General features: G+C 42.7%; 3 protein-coding genes across 8 annotated transcripts; 1 reads left to right on the top strand and 2 right to left on the bottom strand.

Moving 5' to 3' along the window:
- The first annotated feature begins 65 nt into the window (after positions 1–65).
- On the top strand, positions 66–4676 carry LOC135500091 (Bardet-Biedl syndrome 5 protein homolog). Of its 2 annotated transcripts, XM_064791255.1 has the most exons (10): positions 66–111; positions 634–771; positions 2092–2240; positions 2473–2522; positions 2742–2822; positions 3111–3293; positions 3428–3523; positions 3779–3841; positions 4064–4285; positions 4431–4676. In XM_064791255.1, the coding sequence occupies exons 2-10, from the start codon at positions 716–718 to the stop codon at positions 4554–4556; spliced, it is 1026 nt and encodes a 341-aa protein (XP_064647325.1). In that variant the 5' UTR covers positions 66–111; positions 634–715; the 3' UTR covers positions 4557–4676. The 2 variants fall into 2 exon arrangements, with proteins under 2 accessions (XP_064647325.1, XP_064647327.1); XM_064791257.1 differs by lacking the exon at positions 66–111 and having other exon boundaries at positions 122–771.
- Positions 4677–5994: 1318 nt separating this feature from the next.
- LOC135500654 (probable ATP-dependent RNA helicase DDX23) lies at positions 5995–12313 on the bottom strand. 4 transcript variants are annotated; one of them, XM_064792239.1, is made up of 12 exons: positions 12292–12313; positions 11088–11216; positions 10260–10821; positions 9576–9832; positions 9184–9409; positions 8772–8917; positions 8382–8649; positions 7971–8120; positions 7730–7881; positions 7391–7499; positions 7068–7242; positions 5995–6867 (listed from the first exon to the last, which is right to left on the bottom strand). In XM_064792239.1, the coding sequence occupies exons 2-12, from the start codon at positions 11192–11194 to the stop codon at positions 6575–6577; spliced, it is 2445 nt and encodes an 814-aa protein (XP_064648309.1). In that variant the 5' UTR covers positions 11195–11216; positions 12292–12313; the 3' UTR covers positions 5995–6574. The 4 variants fall into 4 exon arrangements, with proteins under 4 accessions (XP_064648309.1, XP_064648306.1, XP_064648308.1 ...); XM_064792236.1 differs by lacking the exon at positions 12292–12313 and adding an exon at positions 11705–11969; XM_064792238.1 differs by lacking the exon at positions 12292–12313 and adding an exon at positions 11716–11969.
- A 1469-nt stretch (positions 12314–13782) lies between these two features.
- LOC135500356 (uncharacterized) lies at positions 13783–27514 on the bottom strand. 2 transcript variants are annotated; one of them, XM_064791782.1, is made up of 18 exons: positions 27388–27514; positions 26649–26711; positions 26310–26366; positions 26051–26125; positions 25762–25836; positions 23730–25438; positions 23382–23450; positions 20917–20941; positions 18867–19061; positions 18249–18388; positions 17888–18016; positions 17505–17574; positions 16900–17203; positions 16559–16584; positions 16216–16316; positions 15841–15969; positions 15080–15187; positions 13783–14855 (listed from the first exon to the last, which is right to left on the bottom strand). In XM_064791782.1, exons 1-18 carry the CDS (start codon positions 27455–27457, stop codon positions 14211–14213), a joined length of 3990 nt encoding a protein of 1329 aa, XP_064647852.1. In that variant the 5' UTR covers positions 27458–27514; the 3' UTR covers positions 13783–14210. The 2 variants fall into 2 exon arrangements, with proteins under 2 accessions (XP_064647852.1, XP_064647853.1); XM_064791783.1 differs by lacking the exon at positions 18867–19061 and adding an exon at positions 18695–18841.
- Positions 27515–27650: the final 136 nt, after the last annotated feature.

The following is a 27650-nucleotide window of genomic DNA, read 5'->3' as shown; positions in this document are numbered from 1 at the left end:
GTCTCTTAACTGTTACATCTTCAGTGAATTGTTACAAAATCCATACATTTATACCTCCATTTTCTGTCCAGTTAAAGAGTTCCAATTTCTGGAATTTGTCAACAAATCGAAGTAAAAAAAAAGAAAACACCCTTTTCCTGGCTTGCAAACTAACATAGCTTCCACAATTTGTCATATGTGGTGTTGACAACTTAGCTCTTGATTATCCACCATCTATTGTATTTGGGTTGTCGATCCTTCACCCCAAAAAATCAAAATGTCAATGAAAAAATTCTGAAAAACTGAACTGAAGGAAGGTCACATCTCCACCGACGATGACATTGCATCGACCTTTTCGAAGAAGTTTGTTTCGGCACTGATCAGTCGTGCGTTTCACCTGTAACAAAGGGTCAGAGTGGCTTATGGCATTGTCCGATGCCGGCTCAAGCCTTCTGTCTATCTGATGTGTTCTGACTCGGAGTCACAGTCAGACTGCGCACATTTTATTTGTTAATGTTATGGCTCTGAATCGTCTTTTTCACTAAGGGCTATTGGAGATTGTATACGCGCAATGACAATGTCAATCAATCTCACATTGTCCTCATGAATTACTGACGTATCCTGTAAACCTAATCAAATTCTAATTTGTTCCAGTCCAGTAACCCTGCAGTGTCTGTTGTCTTCTATTCATTTACTTCAAGAAGAGTACGAGGTTTCCATTTCAAACTGACAGAGAATGACATTTGATGCCATCTGGGAAGATCGTGACATCCGCTTTGACATCAATCCCAGGTAAGGTTCCAAGTTGGCACTTACATGTTTACTTTAACAGTTACATACTTCCTATGTTAGGGGCATGGCATTGGCACGGTATTGGCAGATAAACATGTATGCACTCGACTTGGTTCACAGATCATTAAAGAGAACACTTGCCTACATCTTGTGGTGTATCCCAGAAATGCTTCCTATGCAGCAGTGCTATATAAACTTATGAGTACCAAGCTGGCATTACCTCAAGACAGTCCTCCTTTAATTCTAAGCTATGTTTGTAAATGACCACTCTCTCTTTACTGCAGGCTAGTTGCATGTTATGATTTCAACCACTATTGACATTGACAAGACATGTTTACAATTACATGTACTTGTTTGCTTAGCTTTCTTCTGAGACTGTATCCTGTGTGTTTTAGGTTACTGTAGTTGAACACTTCTCCACTTCAAATTTATATCTTGAAAATAAAATCATGGCTTCATATGACGAAAGCACTGAGTACCTTAGAGTACCTTGGCAGGACCGTGATATTAAGATCGATATCTCTGCATTGTGAGTACATTGAATTGATTGAAAAACCATATTCTGTGTACTGTACTAAAATCTTCTGCCTGTGTACTGTACTAAAATCTTCTGCCTGTGTACCGTACTAAAATCATCTGTGTACTGTACTAAAATCGCCTGTTTACTAACATGATTATATTTCCTTCTCATTTGTTTACTAATGCAGGTTTGATTGCCTTCTATTCTAGTATCAAAATTTTATCACGTCTATTAAAAAATCTTTTGAAAATTGTTATGTTGTAACGAACATCAGAATGCAGTTAATTTCAATTTCAAATGCATTTCATCCGACTTCCAAACTACCGTACTAACATAACAAGCATTTGCTTCATCCTATTTTTTATCTGCTGTATAGGCATAAATGATGCATTAAGATTTAGGTGCTTGAGACTAGATGCATGTATTGCAGTAGTTCTCAGTCATGTCATTTAGACAAGTTTCCACAGTGCTATGAATACATGTGAAGCTGAAGAAGACCAAGTTTGACTAAAAATGTAACAAGCATTGAAGTGCGGAATTCAAAATTAACTTTTGTCAAGTTCAAATATGATCTGACCTAGTTATGATGAATTTTAAATGTAACAGAGTGCTGCTAACCATGTAAGAGAGATGGACAATGGATGTACTTATTCAATTATCCTCATCCCCCTTTAGCAGTTTGTCACTAAAGGCTTCGAAGTCAAAACGACGCAAACGCCATCATAGTTTTCTCTCCTGAGATAAAGCTTATTCTGATGGAGGTCTCTCTTTTCTAATATGTGCATCTCTCTTCATTTCAGTCAAATGCGGATGCGACCTGGTGAAAAAATGATCGACAAACTGGAAGCCATCGAGGACACGAAAGGCAACAATGGTGACCGAGGACGATTGATGATCACGAATCTCCGTCTGATCTGGCACTCACACAGCATGATGAGGGTTAATTTATGTGAGTCGAAGTTTTACTCTGGGTGATAAGTTTGTCGCTGGTCAAAGTTTTAAGTTTAAATTATGACAATGGCGAAAACCAAAGACGAAATGTGTCAGTGACCAATTTCCCTGTGATAGAAATAAAATGTAAGTTCTCTTTTGGCTTCAACATGCCTTTGCTTGTACATGTACAGTCCCTTAGAACATGTTAAGATCAAATTTTTATCAATCAAATCTTTGTTGACTTACAGCTATTGGTTATAATTGCGTCCTTAACATATCTACGAAAACAGCACAGTCGGTAAGTAAGATGAATAGGCTTTAGAGGCTTTTTGATGTTTTCAAGTATTTCATGCTAGGCTGTATTCAGATGGAAATTGTTTTCAAACTTGCTTGTGATAGAAGAACCTGTATAGTAAACCAAGCAGATGAAACTATTTTGGCCTAAGATTCTCAAGAAAATGATACAAATCTAGCAATTTTCACTCGTTTCATCAATTAATTCTGTGTCTTGTTTCAGAAAATTCGTGGTAATTCAGAGGCTCTGTATGTTTTGACAAAATGTAACAACACAAGGTTTGAGTTTATCTTTACAAACTTGGTAAGTTGGCACAACTCATGTTTCTCACTTGGTAAAGTCTTACACCTGCCATCACAAAGGCACCAGGTACAAGGAACTTTGGTTTAACATCTCAATAGAAGGATGAAGCAATTTAGTGTCTTGCTCAAGGATACAAAGATGCAACAGCAGTGACCGCGAGTCGAACCCATGATCATCTGTACATAGAATAGAACTAACTAATGACCACCAAATCATATTGGACAAGATTATGACTTGCTACATCAATGTCATATACCTTGTTTCTAGAAGCACAATTTTTCACTCCAGATTCCCGGCACCCCAAGATTGTTCACATCAGTCATCGCCGTCCACCGAGCATACGAGACGTCCAAGATGTATCGAGAACTCAAGCTGCGTGGCGCTCTCATCGCCAACAGAACCCTCCGTCTGCTCCCACAGGAACAAATTTATGATCAGATAAACGGAGCGTGGAATCTCTCGAGTGATCAGGTAAACTAATACGACTGTAACAACACCAGAGTTTCCCTGGCATTTTTTCGCAGATTTCGTGAATGTTAAGATTTTCTTTTATATGTATGTTGGCAAAATTCGCTTACAAATTTTGTCTCATTTGATAATTTCAGGGGAACTTGGGGACATTTTTCATCACAAATGTGCGAGTTGTTTGGCATGCCAACATGAATGAGACGTTCAATGTCAGCATTCCTTATCTACAAATAGTAAGTAACAACGACATCATGCTTCCATAGCAGCTGCCCATGGAGCCAAATGCTGCTTTGAAATCTGATTGGCTGATGGCGTAGAGACTCTACGACTCAACTCGGGGCTTGTGAGGTCAATAGGTCTGTTTTTATATCAGAAAAATCACACACCAGGTAAAACGACAGTGGCAACAACAATCACGTCCTTTGAGATCCATGCCATCTTTGCGACATCATTTGCCAAAACCTATGAAATATTTCCTATTATTTCAGAAATCAGTGAAAATCAGGGACTCGAAGTTTGGCCTGGCGCTTGTCATTGAAAGCTCTCAGCAGGTAAGAAACCAGTGCAAGAGTAGATGTTGTGCCCCAAGATCTGTAGATATTACTACAATGTCCCGGAATTGAACCAAATGATTGATATGATTTAACAGCTTCATTGCACCTGAGTGTCCTTGCCTAGGAATTTGTCCAAGAGAAGGGACATTGGTGAAGAAAAAAACAGGTTGTACTAAGACATATGACATATACTATAACTCTGTATTCTCCCAATTTCAGAGTGGAGGGTATGTTTTAGGGTTCCGTGTTGATCCCCCAGAAAAGCTCTCTGAAGCTTGTAAGGAGATCCAGAGCCTTCATCGAGTGTACAGCGCTTGCCCGATCTTTGGCGTGGAGTTTGAGACGGAGGAAAAGCCCGAGAGTCTGGAGGCGCTGACGGTGGAGACGGTTTATGATGATGTGGAGATCGAGTCGTCTGCCGAACAAAGTGATGCCTTTGCTGTAAGTTGTCAATTATGGTTTGTGTAAACATAGATTTTGGTAACGGTTAATGTCAACGCTAATGTCAATACTAATCCCATTTTCGGGTAAAATATACACATTCTGTAATGAAAGACAACTAAAGTATCCCTCTCTTGCTCTCCAGGCTTACTTTGCTGATGGAGATAAGGACCAAGACAGAGATCCTGTCTATTCGGAGGAGCTCGGACTCGCCATCGAGAAACTCAAGGAGGGATTCACGCTACAAGGATTATGGGAGGTTACGACGTAGACTAGGGCCTCTGATAGACTGAGATATGTTCAACTTGGGCTTGATACGCAGTGGCATGGGCTTGATGCGTCGTCTCAAAGGCCGAGGTCAGCCTTGAATCTAGTCTGTTGATGCTGTTCTGTGTTAGCTATGAAAAGCTGTCTTAATATGATCCGTCCAGAAGAGAGGACAACCTCTCCAAAAACTAATATCCTGTGTTGTTTTGATGTGTTAAACCCAACTCTGCCAATGACATGATTAGTCAATGGCATGATGTGACCTGTCACCAGTTCTGTGCTCAGCAGACCCAGATTGTTTATGATAATAAATTCTCGAGAAAAATTATATCTTCTGTCTTATTATATCTTGGCTGAAGTAATACTGTCGCACACATTCCAGTCCAATGCCGCTATACCTGTTCGGAGAGGCAGAACCTCTGGTAACCTTCATGACCAGATGATGTGCTACAGCAGAGTTCAGTGCTCAACAGGCTGTGACTAAACTCCTGGAAATGCCCCTGTTCACCCAATAACTAGTTTTACTGTTGTCCATGCACGGCTGCTTTGACAGGACTGATGTCATGTCCAATATTGTGTCTCCCATAAGAAGACTGATCCATTGAAGCGGCTGCACCCTCTCTGAGCATCTCCAATCTCTCATGGCCAACCACCTCTCCAGCCACCAACTGAAGACCACCTCTCAGCGAGGCCCTTGCATGGACCTTACAGCGAACTGAGAGCTTTCTCATTGTGATGAGGCTATGCCAGTACCACTAAGGAGCTAGGGTGCAGCTGATTCCACGGGGTGCTCCTGGCTGTCCAGTCCTATGTATGCGAAAAGTTGAAACAAAGGCAACCATGTCCAGTGAGGGGAAGGGATTGCTTCTCATATCCCTCTCTGAACCCACTGGTGAATTGGAAGTGGCTGCTACATTTTGTACATCAGTGGACTCCTTTAGTTGAGCATTCAGATAAACAAGACATGAACAGAGTGCATGGGATGGGGACACCCCATCTAGAAGGGACTATTAACCAAAGATGTTTACATTCCGTCTGCTTTTAGATTCCTTTCTTGGCCCCCTATGGGTTTAATGCAGGCCTCCCTCTGGTCTTTAGTCAACATGGTGGCCGTTACTTCAGGGTCTAGGAGTATTACAAGACCAGTCTGCAGCTATGGTGCTCACAACAAGTAGTTATATTTTGTTTTCTCGGCCAGCTACGTAGGTACCTTTACTCCTGGAAGGAGAGAAGCAAGTAGGGTGAAGTGACTGACGATCTCTCAATGAATCCAACCCCCAAGCTCCTGATTATAAGCATGGGACTCCACTATGCCACTGGTCTCCCAGAATGACACCAGCTCCATACTTGATCTATGGAGTGGAGAATATGGGCAAGGCTGGATGGGACTTGATTATATTTCGGACAAGAATAAAATAAACAAGTGTAGTACGTTACTTTTACTAGCATTTATTACAATAAAGTAGCGGGCATGGATATGAATACAGTTTGATAAATGTACAGCAAACACTTTGATTTGTATTGTGATGCATGCACTGCATACACTTACACATGATCAGTGTGACTCTCAGGATTCTATCAATTCTCTTTTCAAGAAGCCAATTTTACTGTAAAATGTCTTGATTACTGACTGTATATGGGTAGAATCACTTGGAGATTACTGATCTAGCAGTAGGTAGGCTAGCCCGATGCTACCTACAGTCCCCTTTAAAAAAACAAATCTACTAGCACATCAGTTCATACATCTTCGTGTGGCACTCCTCACTCAAAGCTACAGCATACATGTACATTCATGTACCTGCCAAGACAGTTTTGTTCTTCATTAACATAACAAACGTTGCCCTTTTCTCAAAAGTAATTCTGCAACTGACTACGCCTCTGGCCGAAGCACTTAAGAGAAATGCACAAAGTCATATCCTCAAAATCTTCTCCGTGAAGTGATACACGAAATCTGCTCAACCGAGCTAACGTGTTCCTCGTTCTTCACCAATCTGTACTTCTCAGAGACGTCTCCAAAACTCATCACATCTTTCCCTTCCCTTTGAAACCTCCATCATGCTTCTTAAATCCATCGTGTTTCTTAAAGCCGTCGTGCTTTTTGAAACCGTCATGACCCTTCTTCTTGCCTTGCATCGAGCCGCCCTTATGCTGAGCATCTGGATGATTGGCCAGTTCTGGTGGGCAGTGCGAGACAGGACTTTCTAGAATCGTCTGCTTGAGATCGTAATACACGCTACTGTCATCCTTCGTCAGGAATGATATGGCAATACCTGTTTTGCCCGCGCGTCCAGTGCGACCAATACGATGGGTGTAATCTGAAATAGTGGCAAGAATTTGGTGAGACCCTTAGAGAACTCCTTTGTCAATAGCAGGACACCCTCTCAATAAAGAGTACAGATTTTGGTCCCAATTGGTTATTTTGACTAACTTTAACTTCTGTAATCAGTACATATCTCTACAAAGACAGTAATCGTCAGTACCAAAGGTCTCACTAATAGAGAGGTCATAACTGTACCTTCGATATTTTTCGCCATATCATAATTGATGACCAGTGACACGTCCTTGATATCAATACCACGCCCAGCAACATCTGTAGCAACCAAGATGTCCTTGGAACCGTCCTTCAAACTTGCTAAAGCAAACTCTCTCTGTTCTTGTCCTTTGCCACCGTGGAGAGTGGCAGCATTATGCTGAAAATAAACATTGCAAAATACTGTAGGACTTATTCAACAAGAGGGGACTAAATTTCCTTTTACACTGGTTTCCCCAAATGGCTCAGTATTGAAGAATTGAAGTCCAAACCCTCACAATAAGGAGCCTCGAGTTCATTTTACTTACACCCATTTTCTCAAGTGATTTAGCCAAGATGTCTGCTCCCTTCTTCTGGTTGACGAAGATGATAACAGGAGGATCGATCCCTTGTTGCAGGATGCCCAATAACTTCTTCCTGAAATCATAGAAATGAAAGAGTGAGGAACCTGAATGAGTGAGGGTGGCGCTAAAATGTTGGCCAAAACTAACGCAAATTTTGGGCAACATTTTAGCTCCACCTTTGCAGTTTTGGTGAGACAAACCATAGCAACAGTGAGGTATCAATTCCTTAAACCAATGTGGACAGCAAGGAAGTTGCAAACACAATCTTACAAGCAGAGAATATAAGATGAATTGATGCCTTACCTCTTCTCATTCTCACCGACCATGTAGACGATCTGTTCAGTTCTCTCAGTCGGTTTACCCATTGAGCCAATGTATACCACCGCTGGACGTCGCAAGTAGTTCCTTGCCAGGCGCTCAACCAAAGGGGGCATAGTGGCAGTGAACATGACAGTCTGAAATAACAATTACCACTTTTAGATATTGGTTAACCCTTCAACTGCCGAATATTTTTTTCTTGTCTCGTTAAGGAAGCAAAACGTACCTGTCGGAATTTTTTCTTTGTACCAAAGTTGGCCATCATAATCTTATCATTCTCAGCGTCGTCAGTATCAGGCTTCATATTCGTGACGGGGAGGTACTCCAAGATTTTCTGGACGTCTGGTTCAAAACCCATGTCAATCATACGATCAGCCTATGATAGGTAAGAAAATGTCTGAATTAAGAAAACAAGACACAGCAGTGGTATCACATGGAATCGAGCAAGAGACTCCAGACACAGAAGAAGAAGAGGAAGAAGTGACTGAATCCAAGACAACACTTTGAGAAACAAAACTATAGCTTTTGGCTTATTTGATCAAGTAGACCACAGGACAAGACATTTTTTTTGCAAAATTACAGGTAAAATCTGGTCCAGGAGTCAAATGGATGCTCGAGACTCAAGGGATTGCCCTACCTCGTCCATGACTACATATGTACACTGTGCCAACACGAGGTAACGATTCTCGAGCACATCAATCAGACGACCTGGCGTGGCGATCACGATCTCACATCCTTGCCGCAGTTTTAATCCCTGTTCCTCCCGAGAGATACCACCAATCACTGCTACGGTCCTGATATCCAGATATTTGCCAAATTTGAGCGTCTCTTCTTCGATTTGTTGTGCCAACTCACGAGTTGGTGAGAGAATGATTGCGTATGGTCCCATGTCTGCATCTTCTAATCTGAATCAAACAAACAAAACAAGACTGTGAACAGGAGATTTTCATGGAGCTAGATGTTTGAAATATAAAGAAGGAGGAAACTGGAGACCCCTGAGGAAAAAGGATGAAAACAAACAACAAACCTTTCTATTTTTGGCAGCGACTGGATCCAGACTAACAACGGAATGAGGAAGGCGGCAGTTTTACCACTGCCAGTCTCAGCCACACCAATGATGTCACGATTCTGTAGACCAATGGGAATAGCTTGTCTCTGGATCGGAGTCGGTTCCTGAAGGAAAGATATTTCAACAATTAACTTTTACGAACAGGAAAATAAAGCCCCTGGATCGAGGTTTGCAGCATAGTGTACTTTTTGAAAAAGCATTTTCCACAGCCAATTAAGGTGGAAAAAGTTATAACATGGTTGCAAACAGTGGATGTGGAAACGATAATGCCACATGCTGATGAAGACACACATAAGGACCAGGAGACTTTATGTAACACCCTATACGAGGGAATATACCGATTTTGGACGCATAAAACAAAAACACCTACTTTATAACCGATCTTGTCGATGGTATCAATAAGTTCCTTGGGGAATGATGCTTCTTTCCAGTTGCGAATGGGTGCGGGAATGTTCCCGCCTTTTGTTGAGATGTTGTAATCTTCTCTAAAGATTCGCCAATCACGCTCTGTCATTTCTTCCGCCTTTTTATCAGTCCAGTGACGGTCGTCGTATTTTTCTTTCGCTTCTCGTTTTGCTACATTCTTCAGACGTTTCCTGAAAAATGGAAGATTTGATTGACTGCCTAAACAAGCACAAAGTGGACATAAGTTGGCAAATTTGCTAATTATTATTTTTTAAATTTTGTGGTCAACCTTAATACGCATACCAAATTTTAATGATTACCGCATTAGGATTCGAAGGTGGGCTAAAAATGTCATACTTTTCTTGTTCTTTCTCTGCCTCTGTTCTTCGCCGTTCCAACATTTCACCATAGAATTTGCCCTGTTCTTTTTTCTGCTGTTTGATGTCGATCCCAGCCAGATGTCCCCGCCCCAAGAACTGCACCTCATGTCTTTCCTTGTAGATGGGATTATAATCAACGGACGTGTCTTCACCAGCATCCCAGTCGAAGACAAACTTCCTGTCATTCAGTTTCCGAACTCTGCGTTTCTTTTTTACAATTCCAAGGTAGCGCTCCTGAAATTAAAATAAGTCGTCAGTGATTCTTTAATTGATGCCAGGCAGTCCTCAAACTAAACTAGAATGATATATACTTCATGACAAAAAACAGACTGTCTGTCTGGCATGTTCTAAAAAGTTCTGATTTCTGTAGAACAAGAAAAAATCCAAACGCTGGACTTTCCCCGCTGACTAAACAGGACAGTCTTTCATGGCGCCGCGCATTGTGAAATGGTGGTGTCAAAAAACATCTTAAAACTCACCTTTTTATTGAACACTTCGACACCAGCACCTAAATGTTTTAATCTCTATGAATGTTTTAATCTCTATGTACAATTTTTCTCTTTTACTATGTGTTGTTTTTTAAATTGTACAGTGCTTTGCAAATGATTTTCATTCAAAAGCACTTTTAATATAATAAATTATTATTAATTATTATTATTACCTTTATAGCCTCCTCCTCACGCTCCCGATCTCTATCAGACTTCTGCTCACTTCCATCTCGCTTCAAATCCCCACGTCGATCCCTATCCCTCTCTCTTTCCCTCTCCCTCATCTCTCTCTCCCGTCTCATATATCCAACATTATAACCAGTATGCAAATCAACATCTTTGGCCGCTCGCAGAAACTCCATTTGTTTTTGTTTTTCCTCATCCTGTTGTCTTCTCTTGTCTTCGATGACCTCTTGGCGTCGCTTGATGGCCTCAGCTGCGCGCTCCTCCTTGGTGAGAAACTTAGGCTTGCTCAACGCGTCTTGTTCAGCTTTCCTCTTTGCAATCATTTCCTCAAGAGAAAGGGGAACTCTCTTTTCCTTCTTAGCCTCTTCCTCCTCCTCTTCCTTTACTTCTTTCTTTGTTTTTTCACTCTCTTTTCTCTTCTTCCTATCAGTGTCCCTGTTGCGGTCTCTCTGGCGATTGCGATCTCGGTCTCGGCTACGACTCCTGTGTCGTTCACGACTACGACTGCGACGTCTCGGTCGGTCACGCTCACGACTTCTGCTCCTGCGTCTGCAAGCAAACCATAAATAGATTGAGGGTGAGAGGGATATGAAACTGTCATATTCCAATGGTATGTATGTTATGTGACAAATGTACGGAATTTGAATCTCAAAATCTAGCTACATACAAACATGGATAGGAAAAACTGAGGCTGAATGCAGAGCCAGGCGGAGCAGAGGCGATAACACAGACCTACACCTAGCTTGAGAGAACTATAGATTTTTCCTGTAGTTCTTAAAAAATCACAAATGATATTGTTACAGCATGTGTCTTACCGACTTCCGTGGCTGTCATAACCCGTTCTGCCTTTATCACGATCACGATCGCGCATAGGTGATCGCTCCCTCATACTGACAACAGATCTCGGTGGTGACGACGGCATTTTTCAGACTTTCCAGAGATTCCTACAAGTAGAAAAAATTTGTTTCCACTACCCTATCCTACGAATTACTATGGTATTTGTCCTGTCACAACAAGTGCCAAGCTTATAAAAAATTTGGGACAGCAAGTTCACTCGTCTCAGTCTCAGATCAGAGGGATTTTGCTAGTAACAGCGTTAGGGCATAATGTCGATGCACCAGACTATACTGAATTCTTAAGTGTGTGACAATGCAAGAGGTACTACTACTACTACTACGATCTATATTATTATAAGTATCAATTTTCGGACACAATGAACACAGTTCCCGCTTGGCACCACCGGCATTCATATGTCGCATTGTCGGACAAGAAAATCAATGGAGAAGTTGGTCATATCTATTCAAAACCACTCAAATACATCAAAATAAACAAGTCCTTCGTTATCCACATTGATGCTTTATATATTATGTTACTTTCGCAGTACGTATGCGCCTTGTTTTGAGCTAAAGATTAACTAAACGTAAGGGCCTACCTCAAACATACAAAATGGGTTTGGCAAGTTGGTCTATCTTTCCTAGCCTTTGGTTCGGACATTTTTCTAAAAATAGTAACGACATGAGGTCTCGTTACGGAGTTTTTCCCAAATGAACGCGATGATGACGTGCCCCATTAACAGGACGTAACATCTATTTTAAAATGCGTTTCCAAAGTTAATGCATGATTACAAACCATTTGTGTTGTATATCACTGGAAACGCCCGCTTCCCCTGATTCTGCAGGATGTTAAATCGGGCATTTTATTTCTTTAAATAAATCATAAGCGTCGCATTTGCTCCGAGCTCTGTTCCCCATCCCAAAGGGCAATGTTGCCAATTGGGCCGGACAATCACGAAAAAACCCAAATATTATACATTTCTTCCTGAATAATTCTTACAGAGACCATTCTCCCATGAAAGACAGTTGCTTACGCTACACAAAAATCAAAAAAAAATCGAGGGTCAACCATTGAACTTTTGAGATATGTTGAATTTTGCACAAATCAGCGAAAAACGCATCAACTGGCACTGGACGGCATTTCAACACGGGGCCGACGCACATCCCAAGTTCAGTGTACACATACGTCGGCAACAACAGTATAAATGCGTACTTTCTTGTTAGCCGCCTATTAACAGCGATTAAGTAGCGCTCCAGGTTTCAGAAACTCCAAAAAACATGTCAATATGCGACAGTGGCGTCACTTAACGGATTTTTTTGGAACTTCTATCCCTCACGAGATCTGTCGCTCACGGTTCTAGAACCTGCGGGTTCCAGAGCGGTATCTATCCCTCACGACGATTCTACGAAATGCAGATTTTATAAATTCCCGGCCCCCCCCCCCCCCCCCCCCTTCCATAGTCAAGGGGGCCGCAGGCGCGTTCCCGATTTTTCGGGAAAAGGGGGTTAATTTTCACTCTTGTTTCGGGGAAAAATCCCCGAAAAATCAATAAAATAGGGGTGTTATTGCTGCTATTTTCCCTTCAAAAACTGAAAATAGGGGTATATTTTCTCATGTTTTCCTTCCCTGGGTCTTCTGAGGATCCTCAGCAGCAAGGAGATGATGTTCAGGAACACGTTATGCATTTCCATGAAGATCCTGATGGGGATGTGAACTTTGCTGCTCCAGAAGTGCAGACCCACCTTAGACATGTTGCTCAGGAAGCCCTTGATGATGATGAAGAGGAAACACAGCCTGCTATCACCAAGGTATCAAACACAATCCTCGGGGTAGGGATCCAAGACTCCCTTCAATTAGGGGGGTAAGATCAAATCCTTCCTTCAAATAGGGGGTCAATTTCCTCACAAAAGCCCGCAAATAGGGGGTACAAAAAAATGCTGTTTCCTTCCATTAGGGGGTGATTTTAAAACTTGGGAACAAGCCTATGTACCCCCTAAATAAGGGGAGTGGGGGGGCCGGGTAGAAATTACAGCTATACGCGCCACGAACTATACGCCTCATCGGCTTCTAGGAGTCACTTGCTATCCCTCGCGCGTTGGTGAATATTTGCGGCAATAACCGCCTATAATCGGCTTCTAGGAGTAACTTGCTATCCCTCGCGCGTTGGTGAATATTTGCGGCAATAACCGCCCATAATCGGCTTCTTGGAGTAACTTGCTATCCCTCGCGCGTTGGTGACAATTTGCGGCAATAACCGCCCATAATCAAGTATCAAGACACTGTCGGCTTTAGTCAAAGATAAGATAATGTCACCGCCAGTACCAAATAAAGACAGGGTCAGCTACAGTACAAGCAATGGTCCAGACAAGACATTTCTTGTCTCCTTCGGGTCAGGACGAGACCAGTCCACTGCATCCAGAGTGTAGGGCTGGCAAGCTAATAGATTTTTTCCACACCCAGAGGTAATCCTCATGCTGTACCTCTTCTTGTTTGAGGGATGATCATCCATGAGTATAACAGTCAAAAGCGTTAGGTATTGATGAGGCTGAACTTTAGAACCTCACATTATGCAGATACACGCAACCCATTCTGCTGGAGAAGCATGTCTTCATACAACACCGTCCTTGCAAAGATGGATGCACAGACTTGGGCAAAAATAACTTAAGGAAGAAGACATCGCGTAAAACCTTTTATTACTATTGTTCCATGACAACAATATTACAACAGTTAAAAGTCATAAATGTGGCCTACTGACAATACAGTACCTAAACAGACAACTTACTTTTTTAACAAATATGGCAATGAATTACAATTAACCTTTCGGTGCCTGAAAATTCCTCTCTGAACTTTTGAAATTACAGTCGAGTAGAACCTCCCTATCAAGGACACCCCTGGTACAGACAAATACTATACTTACTTGGGATGTGTTGGGAGAGAGAAGACAGGTGCCAAATATGTCGGATTTAGGTTACATGAAGTCACAAATAGCCTGTAGGTACCTCACAGTATGTCAGCATGATTCACACTTGCACAAAGAATATTTTTAGAACCAAGTCGAACCAGACCCATTTCTCCAACCTGGAGACCAACAATTGGATCACCTTCTAGAACGCAGGCTTCCATCCTCCAACATGAGCAATCTTCCATTTCTTCTCTCCCGTTGTTCTCGGCATGTTTTTTCCGTGAGGAGGGCCTGGTGGAGGAGGTGGAGGGCCAGGAGGCGGACCCTCGGGGAGTGGCGGGGGCAAATCAGCCTGTAAAAAGCGGTTAAAAGGTTGCCTCCCTGCTCTGCCATCACTGGCATGTTCCCTAGGTGCTCTATCAAGGACATGAGAGACATTAGGGTAACTTGAAGGAGAAGACGTCTGCATGTCCATCAGCCGAGGGACTGGTTTATCCCGAGGATTTGGATAGCTGGTCAACTTTGAAAAATCTATGTTCTGCAGTTTGTCAAAGTCTATTGCAGCTGCTGAGCCCTGATTACTGTTTGGCTGCAAAGAGTCCACAAACTGTCCTTCCATGTGACTTTGGGGATTGAAATTCATGTTACCTTGCGAATTGTTATCCATATTAGCCTGGGTGTTAAAACCCATATTCATTTGGGCGTTAAAATCCATAGACTGAGGAGGATAGTTCATCTGATTTTCGCTCTGTTGGAAACCAGATTGGCTTCTCTGTTCGTAGGACATATCAACACTGTTCTGCTCAGTAGCTTTTCGTTTTGGTGGCGGCCCTGAATTCTCAAGCATCTGAAAATATACGAAAAAAATAATCAAGTTACTCATACATGAAGTTCAACACAATCAATTGAAATAATCACCTTGACGTTTCAAATGGTGTCCAAATTTTTCTCAGAAGTTCGAAGTCTGACCACTAGGTGTACATTTAATATAGCAGCCAGCCTAAGACAAGAAAAATCCATAAAACGGGGCTTTAATATTTGATAAATGTCACACAATCTTATTTCACTTACCTCTTTTGGGACATGCTGTAGACGAAAAGACAGCACTGCTTGTGTCAGGGCATTCGAAGCCGACAAGGCAATGGATGCCGTCTCGTCTGTTGTGATCATGCTATCTGCCTGAAACAACATGAAAACATCGATTAAGTAAGAGGGATAGGTGTCAGGCCTTTCGATTACATTCGATTCACACCGCTATACAGTGTAGGAAATTTGGCATGTCCCCAAATTAGGCCCTGAAAAAATGTCCCCAAAATAGAAAAATATTTTTTTTTTTTTTTTTTAAGGGGTAATTTGACCCCCTGAAGCATTTTTTGACACCTTAAATGACCAAATCTCATCCTAAATGGCCTAATTTGATACTTTTCATCCTAAAATTATGAGTTTTCAGGTGCATGTGACAATGTCAGTCAATAAGGACGTCGATGTTCAGGCAAATTGGCACGACGAAATGTCCCCAAATTAAGCCAAGAAGAAAAAAAAACATGTCCCCAAAATAGGCTAAAAAAATACAGGGTGTAGAGGTCGCCATGTAATTGAAAGGCCTGGGCGTCTTTGCTTTCAAAGGCTGCTGAAGCAGAATCTGGAAAATGAGAGGTACTAACTACTCCACTCATCAGAAATGGGCCTCCAACATGTTTATTTCGGGAAGAGTTCCGATGACTTTGCTCACAGGGATGGGTGAATGAACACCCTACCTTTAGTTTCTCCTTTCAGGAGATCGTTTGTCAATTGCAAGGGTGTTGATAATGCAGAGATTCTACTCGACTCACATTTTTCATTAAAAGTGTAAGAATGCTCGTAGCATCTGACGGCTGTTCAAAAGCTTGTTTCAGGCGCTGGTAGTCATCCAATCGATCTTGGGGAGCCGTGCGCTTGAGGGCTGAACGCATAGGGACCTTCTGAAATGAAGAAGGATCAACAATCTTTTTTACTCTTCTCGTCAAAGTAAATATAGGTCTACTGATGATGACAGGTTTCCTCGCCGCAATAAAAGATCACTTCTGTGTCGGTAAAACCTGAAAGCGCTGGGTTCTATATTGATTACAGGATGCAGCAATCACCGATTCTTATTGCAGGCACTGCAATGACCAATCCAAACAAGTCGCTTACTTGCAATTGCAGGGTTCTGCATTGTTGACACTTACTTGTTCCTTTTCTCTTAAAAGGTTTTCCAACCTCTCCACTTCCTTAGCACGGTCGAGACGATCTTGTTCCAAACTTTGTAGACGCGTCTCCAATGCTTTATCTGAAAACGTCAAAGTACAACCATCAAAAGACCTGGATGATTGGCACCCCTGGCGTGGCAAGACCACAAGCCTTGTTTTGAGTCCAGGTCAGACAAACGTTTGTCTCCCTGGCTGGCCTGGTATCCGTTTGGGGCAATTTTTCATACTCCTGGCACCTCACAGTTCAATGAGAGAGCCACTGTGCCAGGATACACATAATTGCCTAAAAAAATAAGTCAATGGAAGAAAAAAGTTAACTCACCTATTTGACTTATCCCAGGTGCAGGACTGTAAAACAGAAATGTTCAGAATTTACAGATGTACCGAGGAGGATCCAAGAAGGACAAGAGGGACAATCATGTCGTCAAAGTTGCACGACAACGACCCAATACTCATACCTCAACACCGCAGCCGGCAAAAGGTAGAAAGTAATTCCAGATCTTCTATCCAGTTATGCATTTGTCATTGAAAAAACATTGAACGTCACTGTGGTGGGTAGTTCTGTATTCTATTTGATATACTACAGAGGTTGAGAAAGATGTAAAAAATGACTCACTTCAAGGTTGATGTTGAAAAAAGTCGTAGATAAATCCCTATACTCACTCATCTCTTGGGGCCGAAGCCGATCTATATCTCTCCATGGCGGCTCTGTATGGATCTGGATCTCGCGCACTGCGTCCCCAGGAATCGCCAGGTCTCCTGTACGGGTCATACTTTCTTGCCCACGGATCTGCAGGAGGCCTATCCCATGGATCCCACCCTGGGTCACATCTGTAAGGATCTGGTGGATATCTGTCGTGCGAGGACGATCTTTCCCGAGCAGGGGGTGGTGACCTGGTTCTGGCAGACAGAGCTGCCTGCTGATGCAATACGCTTACAGGTAGTCTGGGAGGCCACACTGGTTCTTCTGTAAACAAAACAACATGTTGCACTGTCAGTTTTCAATGAGTGTACACATTTTGACTGTTTGTGTACATGTATAGCATGCTTCGATATCTTATAATGTGAGCTACATGTAGTTCCCTTAAGCACACAGACCTGCTAAAGACACAAACTTACCTCATTTCAACTGCATTTCTCGAAGGAAACACCACATTTTTACAAAACAAGTTGTGACATCAGCACCAACAATTCAAAATGCAGGCAGAATCACTGGGTGGTACCCGGTTCAGAAGATTCCCCAACTCCAGCACGGTCATTCAACTCACCTTTTTGTGTCTCTGTTAGCCCTTTGTCCTGACATTTAATGACAGCATCCCATTGTTCTTTAGTTTCAAACTGAAGTGGAGAGAATATGGCATCAATGAGAAGTTATGTTGAAATGCTGCTTACACCCATATCCTTCATTCTGGGCAGGTGGTTATCGCACTGGACAGGCAATCGACAAGCTCCCGGCCTGGACACATTCTTTTTTCAGCGAGCTCATTTGCTTCATGAAGGTCAAGTGGTTCATGGGTCATACACAGAGAGCAGGAGAACATCCCAGGAAATGGACTCCAATGTCTGGCTTAAATGGCGTCATGAGGCCAATAAACGCAATAGGTGTCTAACCCCAGTGGCACCCGCCCCCCCCCATCAGCCCTCGCCTTACCTGCAAGCAGACACTCTTCCTGCCTTCCTTAGCCTGTATCTCATCAGCACACACAGCACAGAACTCAGACTGCTCAGATCGCTTCGTCTTGCTACAGAAAATCTGGTGCAAGTCAGGGTGATTTGCTTTCTGAAGGTGAAGAATATCCAAGATTGTAGTCTCATTCAAGAAGTGGGAATTGTTTTGACTTCTTATAAGTTATAACCCACACCAATTTACCCAGGGCTACCAACCCCATCCTGCCGATAGGTTCCCCTAGATTTGCCGACAGTTGAGAGTACAGAAGTAATCGACATCATCATAGGAACAATAACCAGGAACAGAATCGTTTGGCTTTCTGCTGGTATAAATTTTTACTCACCAAGTATCGACCTCTGTGTTTCATACCGACAATATGGGCAATAAGGCTCTGTAGTTGAAGTTTGAAGTTGCACAGTACGCACTCGTACCTCGCTACCCTGGATCCATCCTCCACCTGGTACTCGATGATGTACTCGAGCCCTGGAATAAGACACAACTCACTCTATTTTCAGACAAATTCTAAACTCTTTTTGCTTGGCACTGACTAATTTACTTTCAGATACTTTTGGCCTTTTCGAGAAGGTAGGATTTCAACCGCAATTACGGTACAGTCATCAAATTTGTAAATTTGGAATTTTTGGTTCAACTCTTTGCACACACTTGGCAAAATTATTACGGCTTAAAGCTAGATGAAGGACCAGAGAAAAATTTAAACATTTATAGCAGACAAAGTCATAAGTCTATGGACCGACATCACCCTGGGCTTTTCATAACAACTTGGCTCACCTATGAGGGCCTCCTCTACTGCAACCACCACATCAACGCACTCTAAACCTTTTTCTTTCTTTGGCTTCAACAAGTCAGTCATCTCGGCTTCAATCGTACGAATCTTCTGCTTCTGTTTTGTAGACGGTTTGCGTTTAGTTATCGGTGCTAGAAGACAGAAAGAGATACTCACCAATTAGTGCTTTATCGCAGTTTTGTTCAAGTTTGGTGAATAACAGCTCCACATCGCCTTGTCCTCTTGTTTGGGGTGCACTTTGTGGGGGACTCACTTTCAAGTCTCCCTCCCTGAAAAAGGCTCCCAATTGTTTCTTGTCTCTCCCCTTCCCAGCTGTGCCTTTTCCCGATTTTTTTCTGGAGACCAACAATTCTGGAAATGAGACAGAAGGTGACATGAACACCTAGTGATGAAATGCACAGCTTATTATCCTGTTTCTCGTTAAGAGTGGCAGCTTTCCATGGCAGTTCCAAGATTTCATCCTATGTGCCATGGACTGGTTGAGAACTTGAGAAAATTCCAACACAAAAAACACCCTCTCTCAACTTGAAAGTCTTATCCCGAGTCCGAGACAAGTATCTCAGCTTGTTACCTCTAAGCTCCATCCTGAGATATGTATCTCAGCTTGTTACCTCTCAGCTCCAACCTGAGACATGTATCTCAGCTTGTTACCCCTCAGCTCCAACCTGAGACATGTATCTCAGCTTGTTACCTCTCATCTCCAACCTGAGACATGTATCTCAGCTTGTTACCCCTCAGCTCCAACCTGAGACATGTATCTCAGCTTGTTACCCCTCAGCTCCAACCTGAGACATGTATCTCAGCTTGTTACCCCTCAGCTCCAACCTGAGACATGTATCTCAGCTTGTTACCTCTCAGCTCCAACCTGAGACATGTATCTCAGCTTGTTACCCCTCAGCTCCAACCTGAGACATGTATCTCAGCTTGTTACCCCTCAGCTCCAACCTGAGACATGTATCTCAGCTTGTAACCCCTCAGCTCCATCGTGAGACATGTATCTCAGCTTGTTACCTCTCAGCTCCATCCTGAGACATGTATCTCAGCTTGTTACCTCTCAGCTCCAACCTGAGACATGTATCTCAGCTTGTTACCCCTCAGCTCCATCCTGAGACATGTATCTCAGCTTGTTACCCCTCAGCTCCATCCTGAGACATGTATCTCAGCTTGTTACCCCTCAGCTCCATCCTGAGACATGTATCTCAGCTTGTTACCCCTCAGCTCCATCCTGAGACATGTATCTCAGCTTGTTACCCCTCAGCTCCAACCTGAGACATGTATCTCAGCTTGTTACCCCTCAGCTCCATCCTGAGACATGTATCTCAGCTTGTTACCTCTCAGCTTCAACCTGAGACATGTATCTCAGCTTGTTACCCCTCAGCTCCAACCTGAGACATGTATCTCAGCTTGTTACCTCTCAGCTCCAACCTGAGACATGTATCTCAGCTTGTTACCCCTCAGCTCCATCCTGAGATATGTATCTCAGCTTGTTACCCCTCAGCTCCATCCTGAGACATGTATCTCAGCTTGTTACCCCTCAGCTCCATCCTGAGACATGTATCTCAGCTTGTTAACTCTCAGCTCCAACCTGAGACATGAATCTCACCTTTTAACCACTCAGTCTTCATTTTGAGAAGGCTGTTGCATTAGATTTTTAAATTTGGCTGGATCCAAATTTGAAAGAAATGTGTCTGGTGATGAAGTTAGCAGTTTTAGAAATATGCGAAGAGTTTTATTCATAAGATTAGAATGATGACGACAACAGACGAAACGCGACTGTCAAAGCTCAGGATGAAAGGGACTTGTTTCTTGATCTCTTGCAAGGACCAAGTCCCTTCATCCAAATCAAAAATTCTTTTATTGCATTTTATTAAATAATTGTGGTTAGGTTTGTCTAAAACGAAGGGTAGAGCCTTAGATCTCCTTGTAGTGTATTGTTGACACAATATCCCTGGTCTCCATAGCAACAGCTGACAACCATGACAACTTAACGATAGCAACATCTGGATTTTAAGAGTCCTCCGACTCGGATTGACTGACTTTGGTATATCGCATGTTGCAAACATCGAAGCAATTTGAAGAGTTTATAAAGACGTCTTAAGTCGGCGCAGTATCCAGTTGCTAGCATGTGTAGCCAGGCGATGCGGTTTCCAAGATGATGCAGCAGCCACTGACAATCCAGTTACCATGGTAACTGCCAATTACTTACCACCGGTCTTCAGATTCTCAACATTCTGAAGAAAAGAATAAGACACGCTTTAGTAAAATGTGATGAAATTTGGAAAAAACTGGTTTGAAAAACTTTTTTTTTGAAATACATTACATGAAGCTGGTACATCCTTCTGATGATTGAAATGCTCCACAGAACCACTACGGACCTCCACCAGATTGGTGCCTAGCACAAAAACACGAGTATGATGATATCATTATTTTTTTTCAGCACAGCTTTTCTCCCAGCAAGGGGAGAAGAAATATAAATTGAGATTTTTTTCGTGCAGTATCAATTTCACTTTCTAAGGAAATGAACCTTTACCTGTTTTACCAAATTTTCTTTTATCTGTGTTCAACTAATTGAACTTCTGCAGAAAAGCCTGTTTTTTTATGGTTTTTACAGACAGACGTAATGCTGCCTCCTTCCAGTCTCGAGCATGCCATTCAGTTGAGACGGTTTGTCTCATCTGGAGGGCATGTATATGTTTTGTAAATAACGGAAACAAATCACGAGGAGATAAGTTTCAAATTTACAGTTTCTCAATTTTCTCCTTTTGCCCTGCCTTTTTCAGAAGTGGCAGTGAATTTCCCTTTAAAGCATGGCAGTGCAACCTGCCCCTTTTAGACTGTGCCCTTTTCTGCCCTTCCTTTTCAGTTTTCTAGCTGAACAATTTTCTCCATCTACAATTGGACTTGCCGAGATGGATAGCACAGAATTTCAAATTCTGATATTTTCAACTTAAAACAACATATGAACTTTTTGTGAAACACAAGAGTCTGAAAACTCAGCCGAATCAGACTCCAGTGTTTCAACAGTTCAACAAAGTTGTAAGAGTGGATGTAAAGAGGTCAAAGATATGTCTGTCTGAGTGACATTTCAGACTGACATATCCATGGACAGCTGCAGTGGTGACAATTGCAGATACCGTGGCCCTTCTCTCTCAAACATGAGATCTGCGATCCCAGCCTCCTTTCAGAGGCTGCGCAGGCTACATGCTATATGAAATCATTGTTATTGTGTCAGGCATTAGGAACGAAGTGATTGTTTGACGGGTATGATTTGTTATGTCTCCCGGTACCTGTCAGCTTCTGACAGATACTGGCAGTCATAATTTGTCAATATCCAAAAATTACATTTCCAAACCATTTTTTTTCAGTTAAGATTGGAAATTATACTTACTTGCAGTAATCATCAACAGAACTTCCCAAAATCTAACCCTCAGTTCACCTAAAGAGTTTTGACGACTTTGACAGAAATCCTCACCTTGCACAAGCACTAACTTGTTCATGAGCAAAGTGAGTGCAAGCCTAAAGTTTACCAGACAAGGTCTGTCATGCCACAGAAGTGGAAGGAAGAGCATCCTAAACACGATGAAGGAGACTGCTTCTACCAACTGACAGGAAGGGAGCAGGTCCTAATATTCAGACTGCGAACCGGACACAACAGGCTAAAATACCACCTGTTCACTAAATTCCGCATCGGCGAGAGCGACACCTGCATATGCAACCAAGAGCCCATGACTGCTGAGCACATACTGGGAAGATGCTCAAGTTTTGCACACCTGAGGAAGGAGACCTGGCCAGAGGGAGCACGAATCCATGACCAGTTATATGGAGATCTCCAGCAGCTACGCAGGACCACCGACTTTATAATAAAATCCGGACGGATTGTCTAAAACGTGGTGAACGAAAGAAGAAGAGAAGATGCCACAGTCCATTAAAAAGATACATGTGCAGAAGACTAGACCACTGTATGTACACTTCAAGGAGGAGGAACTTGAGATAATGGTGGGCCAGCACTTATTACCACAGCATGACCCTGAGAAGCACCTCCTTTAATTTTCAAAACCATAAAAAATTTGCCGTTTACAGTACTCATCTACGGCAGCATTTTAGTGCCACTAAAGAAGAAAAAAAAGAAAACATTTCTTGTAATAACGACTTTTAACCTCGTTATAACGACTTTCTTTCTCGTAATAACTACTTTTAATCTCGTAATAACGACTTTCTTTCTCGTTATAACGACGTTTAATCTCTTAACAACGACTTTCTTTCTCGTTATAACGACTTTTAATCTCGTAATAACAACTTTCTCTCTCGTTATAACGACTTTTAATCTCGTAATAACGACTTTTAATCTCGTAATAACGACCTTAAATCTCGTTATAACGACTTTATTTCTCATTGTAACGACTTCCTTTCTCATAATAACGACTTTTAATTATAAGTCGTTATTACGAGATTAAAAGTCGTTATTACAAGATTAAAAGTCGTTATAACGAGAAAGAAAGTCGTTATTACGAGATTAAAAGTCGTTATTACGGGAAAGAAAGTCGTTATTACGAGCTTAAAAGTCGTCATTACGAGATTAAAAGTCGTTATTAGGAGAAATTTTTTCTTTTTTTCTTCTTTAGTGGCACTAAAATGCTGCCGTACTCATCTGGTCATTTTATTGATAATCACCCTTCTGTGTCTTGCTCCTATCATGTGGTCATCGTAGCTCCTTTTACACGTCATACTGGTCTGACAAACCTGCAACAGAAAGGTTGTATTTCTCAGCCGATTTTAGTGGTACGGTCTTCAATACATACATTTTCATAATAAATCTCGTATATTCTACCCAGAACACAAACTACAAGTGTGGTCTACAATACAATACTCAACTTTCTTTGACAGATTAAGAAAAGCATGCCTTCTTTTTTGCTTAATTATACTACAAAATACATTACAATACACATGGTCGATATGTTCGGTAGGGAACATTTAGATTCACAAATGCAACCACTAAATGGGAACCAATCACAAACTCACCTCGCAGAGAAACTCTTCCTTCTCACTCTTGTTATCATTTTGACCTTGACCTTGCTCGTGATCTCCACCAGTTCCTTGTCCATACATTCCACTGCCTCCTGGGTTCCTGAATTGGTCACCTTGGTCACCTCCACGGCCCCTACCTCCACCATATCCGTAACTCACTCGATCACCAACTCCTACAGATCCAACATCATCCCATTGTCCTACCTGCGAACTCGAAATATTAACCCGTCCAGGACTAACTGCCCCCCCTCTCCCACCACCTCGACTTTGCCCAAACTGATAGCCATCTGTTCCTCGTCCTTGGCCAAATGAATCATGGTTATCATCCCCTTCAAAATGACCATCCCCGCGACCTGGTCCATCCCCTCGACCTGGTCCATCCCCGCGAACTGGTCCACCCCAACGACCTGGTTCACCCCTAAGATCTGGTCCACCTCCACGACCTGGTCCATCCCTGCGACCTGGTTCACCCCTAAGATCTGGTCCACCTCCACGACCTGGTCCATCCCTGCGACCTGGTTCACCCCGAAGATCTGGTCCACCTCCACGACCTGGTCCACCCCCGCGACCTGGTTCACCCCTAAGACCTGGTCCACCTCCACGACCTGGTCCACCCCCGCGACCTGGTTCACCCCGAAGATCTGGTCCACCTCCACGACCTGGTCCACCCCCGCGACCTGGTTCACCCCTAAGACCTGGTCCACCTCCACGACCTGGTCCACCCGCATGTTCGACTTTATCCCAGCGCCCACCTTTAGTTTGTCCCGACTGATCCAGATTAACCCCTCCTCCTCCACCAAATGAATTACCATTATCATTCCCCCCAAACTCACCCCCTCCACGTCCTTGTCCAACCCCACGTCCTACTGTCCCCCCATGTCCACCACGATTTCCAAACGTGTCACTGTGTTCATAGCCTCCAAACTGACCTAATCCACGTCCCTGTCCACCCCCACGACCTACTGTCCCCCAACGTCCACCTATTTGCCCAAACTGATTTCCGGATGAATCACTATGTTCATTGCCTCCAAATTGACCATCTTCTCTGCCCTGTCCAAACTGTCCACCTCCATGACTGCCTCGCCCCAATTGACCAGCCCCTCGACCAAGTGAACTGACATTGCCATGACCCTGGCCAGTCTGATTAGGACCTCCACCATTTCCGGGCGGATTGTTGCCTCCGAATTGTCCACCTCCACGGCCACCTTGTCCTTGGAGACTAGCACCTCGACCACTTGGACTTACACTGCCACGACCCTGGCCAGTCTGATTAGGACCTCCACCATTTCCGGGCGGATTGTTGCCTCCGAACTGTCCACCTCCACGGCCACCTTGTCCTTGGGGACTAACACCTCGACCACTTGGACTTACACTGCCACGACCCTGGCCAGTCTGATTAGGACCTCCACCATTTCCGGGCGGATTGTTGCCTCCGAACTGTCCACCTCCACGGCCACCTTGTCCTTGGGGACTAACACCTCGATCACGTGGACTGACACTGCCACGACCCTGGCCAGTCTGATTAGCACGTCCACCTGACCCAATGTCCTCAGACTTATTTTCTTTCTCAGTGCTGCCCTGGTCAGATATTTTCTTTGCACCGTTGTCCTCAGACTCGACCACTTTGTCAGTACTGCCTTGAACGCTACTCTTTTCAGGCTGACTCTTCTCGCCGCTCTTTTCAGGTTTATTTTCTGAGTTAACTGGAAAATAAACACGCAACTAAAAATTCCCTGGTAAAGTTTCATTTGGTTCAGAAATCATGATCTGAAATTTTATTGAAAAGGAAACAGGTAACCAGGTTGTCCAGTCTGGACTTCCCTTCTTCATGTTCTGGGGATAGTTTGATATTTCATCACTCACAATGCCCCTCTCCAAGATTCATGCCTCAACTAACAAAATGTTCCAGTTCTTAATACTGTATTCTTGATACCCTGGTACAACTCATTTTTGATACTGAAGTGAAACAGATTTAAAGTCACCAAAAAGAACTCATTCAAACAGTGCTCTTTGTTTAAATCCTTACCGTTTGGAGTTTTTTTCGACTTGTTTCCTCCAATACTATGAGAAAAATAACACTTGTCACCAAAACCACACTTCCCTGAAAAAACATATCTAACACATATCACCAAGTTAAGCGATTTGATAAATCAAATGATCCAACTTATAAAGTAATCAATTCAAAACAATGCTTATTAACACAAACTCAGTAAAAATTGGAAACCGATATCAACAAGCTGATAGCTGCATCTGCCCAAAAAAAAATTTGCACCAACTTCGAAGTGATTGAACACATACATGACACATGGACTTACCCCTTAGGACAAAATTTCTACAAGGTACATTCAGCTTTTCTGGTGCAGCTTTTTCAGCCTGGGGGTCATTGGAACCTGAAATAATGAGCATTTGTGATTTTTATTTTTATGAAAAAATATTGGGGGGGGGGGGGATTTCACTTTCAGGCAATTTGATTTCAAAAATATCTCTTAGAATTTAATAGCAGGATAATCATTAGGTGCAAGAATCATTTTGAATACTCTGTTATTAATGCACACTCATCTTGTAAAGACCTACCTTTTCCTGGTGGTCCATCATGGGAGAATTTACATTTATTGCCCCAGTGACAGTGACCTGAAAAAAAGAATGCAACAAATCATTAATGAGAGGCAGAATCATGGAAAGTGGCGGTGCCGGTAACTATCTGGTTACACAGCACTAAAGCATATTTTTCTCAGTTTTTCAGACAATTAGTAATTACAAAAATAAGAGGCCAACAAAACAAATCTGATTAATCAGTGTTTTACAATGTATGGTTGTCAAAATACTAAATAAACAGTATGCCCAGTTGCCATTTCATAAAACTGGGAAATAATGTTTTAAAAGAATGATAAAATGAAGAAAATGTGGACATACCAGTACTGAAATAGTTCTTGCAAGGAACTTTGGATGCAAAACCTCCATCCAGCTTCAATGAACCTAGAGAGAACAAAATCGAGCATTATTTATTGAGACGATGCAAAATGGATCCAACTGATTGCAGTGCCGTAACTTTGTCAGTTTGTGAAGGAGACATTGTGTTGAACGGTTGCATATATGGATTTTTGCATTGCATTATGGGAGAATATCTGGTCCATGATTTACACTACAGTGGCGCGGCAGGCCTAAGTTGTATCATTATTAGGAGGCAAGGGCGTAGGCCTATGAAGTATTATCAGGTGTGCACATCTCGCCACATGCGCCACCTGTCCATTTTTATTTTGATGACTTTAAAATGGACTAAACCTGGTGGACGCTGTTTGAGCATGACCCAATCCTGGGCCTGAGTGAAATTGCTTTTGATAATGATGGTATGACACAGTGACGGAACAATACAAGTTGCAGCGGCAACTACACGTGCCACATCCAATTATATGACGGCCAGGTTTGTTTTGTTTTATTCGTTTTTACCACTTCTACAAACGGGACGACAGTATCATCCGACAATCGAAACAACAGAATGCGCATGAGCCATGTACATTTTCCGAATAGTGTACGCTATGCATGTAAGTGAATGTCATGTCCACGATTAATCCTTATCCTAAATCCGGACACCCGGTTTTTGGAGGCTACACGATGGACTTAGGCAGGCGATTGTAAAAAAGTTGAGACGAACTCTGACTATCGGGCTCCGACGGCATTTGTGAAGCAATATGAAGCAAAGTAGATCGATAATGTGACGCCATTGTAAGATTTGTTGGATGCAACTGGCAAAACGGGACTACATGATAAGTCTAGTTCGCCATCTTGCCGGCGACGACGCCACGACCCCTGCTCGACCTCGATAATTGGTCAATTAGTGATGACCAATCAAAATCGCGTTGACAACGGAATATCAGCCAATGAAAAACTCTGAAACATCATCTGTATGGGATTCTG

The sequence above is a fragment of the Lineus longissimus genome, chromosome 16 (genome assembly GCF_910592395.1).
Source record: "Lineus longissimus chromosome 16, tnLinLong1.2, whole genome shotgun sequence".
NCBI lineage: Eukaryota > Metazoa > Nemertea > Pilidiophora > Heteronemertea > Lineidae > Lineus > Lineus longissimus.
This window is presented reverse-complemented; position numbering and strand designations above follow the sequence as displayed.

Excerpts from the sequence above, each read along its gene's own strand:
- LOC135500356 (XM_064791782.1), bottom strand. The coding sequence starts at position 27,457 with ATGGCGTCACATTATCGATCTACTTTGCTTCATATTGCTTCACAAATG. Across the intron at positions 17,575-17,887 it reads GGAAGAGTGTCTGCTTGCAG|TTTGAAACTAAAGAACAATG; the intron begins GTAAGGCGAGGG and ends TCTCCACTTCAG. Across the intron at positions 16,317-16,558 it reads ACCTGGGATAAGTCAAATAG|ATAAAGCATTGGAGACGCGT; the intron begins GTGAGTTAACTT and ends TGACGTTTTCAG.
- LOC135500654 (XM_064792239.1), bottom strand. The coding sequence starts at position 11,194 with ATGCCGTCGTCACCACCGAGATCTGTTGTCAGTATGAGGGAGCGATCA. Across the intron at positions 10,822-11,087 it reads TATGACAGCCACGGAAGTCG|ACGCAGGAGCAGAAGTCGTG; the intron begins GTAAGACACATG and ends GTTTGCTTGCAG. Across the intron at positions 9,833-10,259 it reads GTGAGGAGGAGGCTATAAAG|GAGCGCTACCTTGGAATTGT; the intron begins GTAATAATAATA and ends TTTTAATTTCAG.
- LOC135500091 (XM_064791255.1), top strand. The coding sequence starts at position 716 with ATGACATTTGATGCCATCTGGGAAGATCGTGACATCCGCTTTGACATC. Across the intron at positions 772-2,091 it reads CGCTTTGACATCAATCCCAG|TCAAATGCGGATGCGACCTG; the intron begins GTAAGGTTCCAA and ends TCTTCATTTCAG. Across the intron at positions 2,241-2,472 it reads CATGATGAGGGTTAATTTAT|CTATTGGTTATAATTGCGTC; the intron begins GTGAGTCGAAGT and ends GTTGACTTACAG.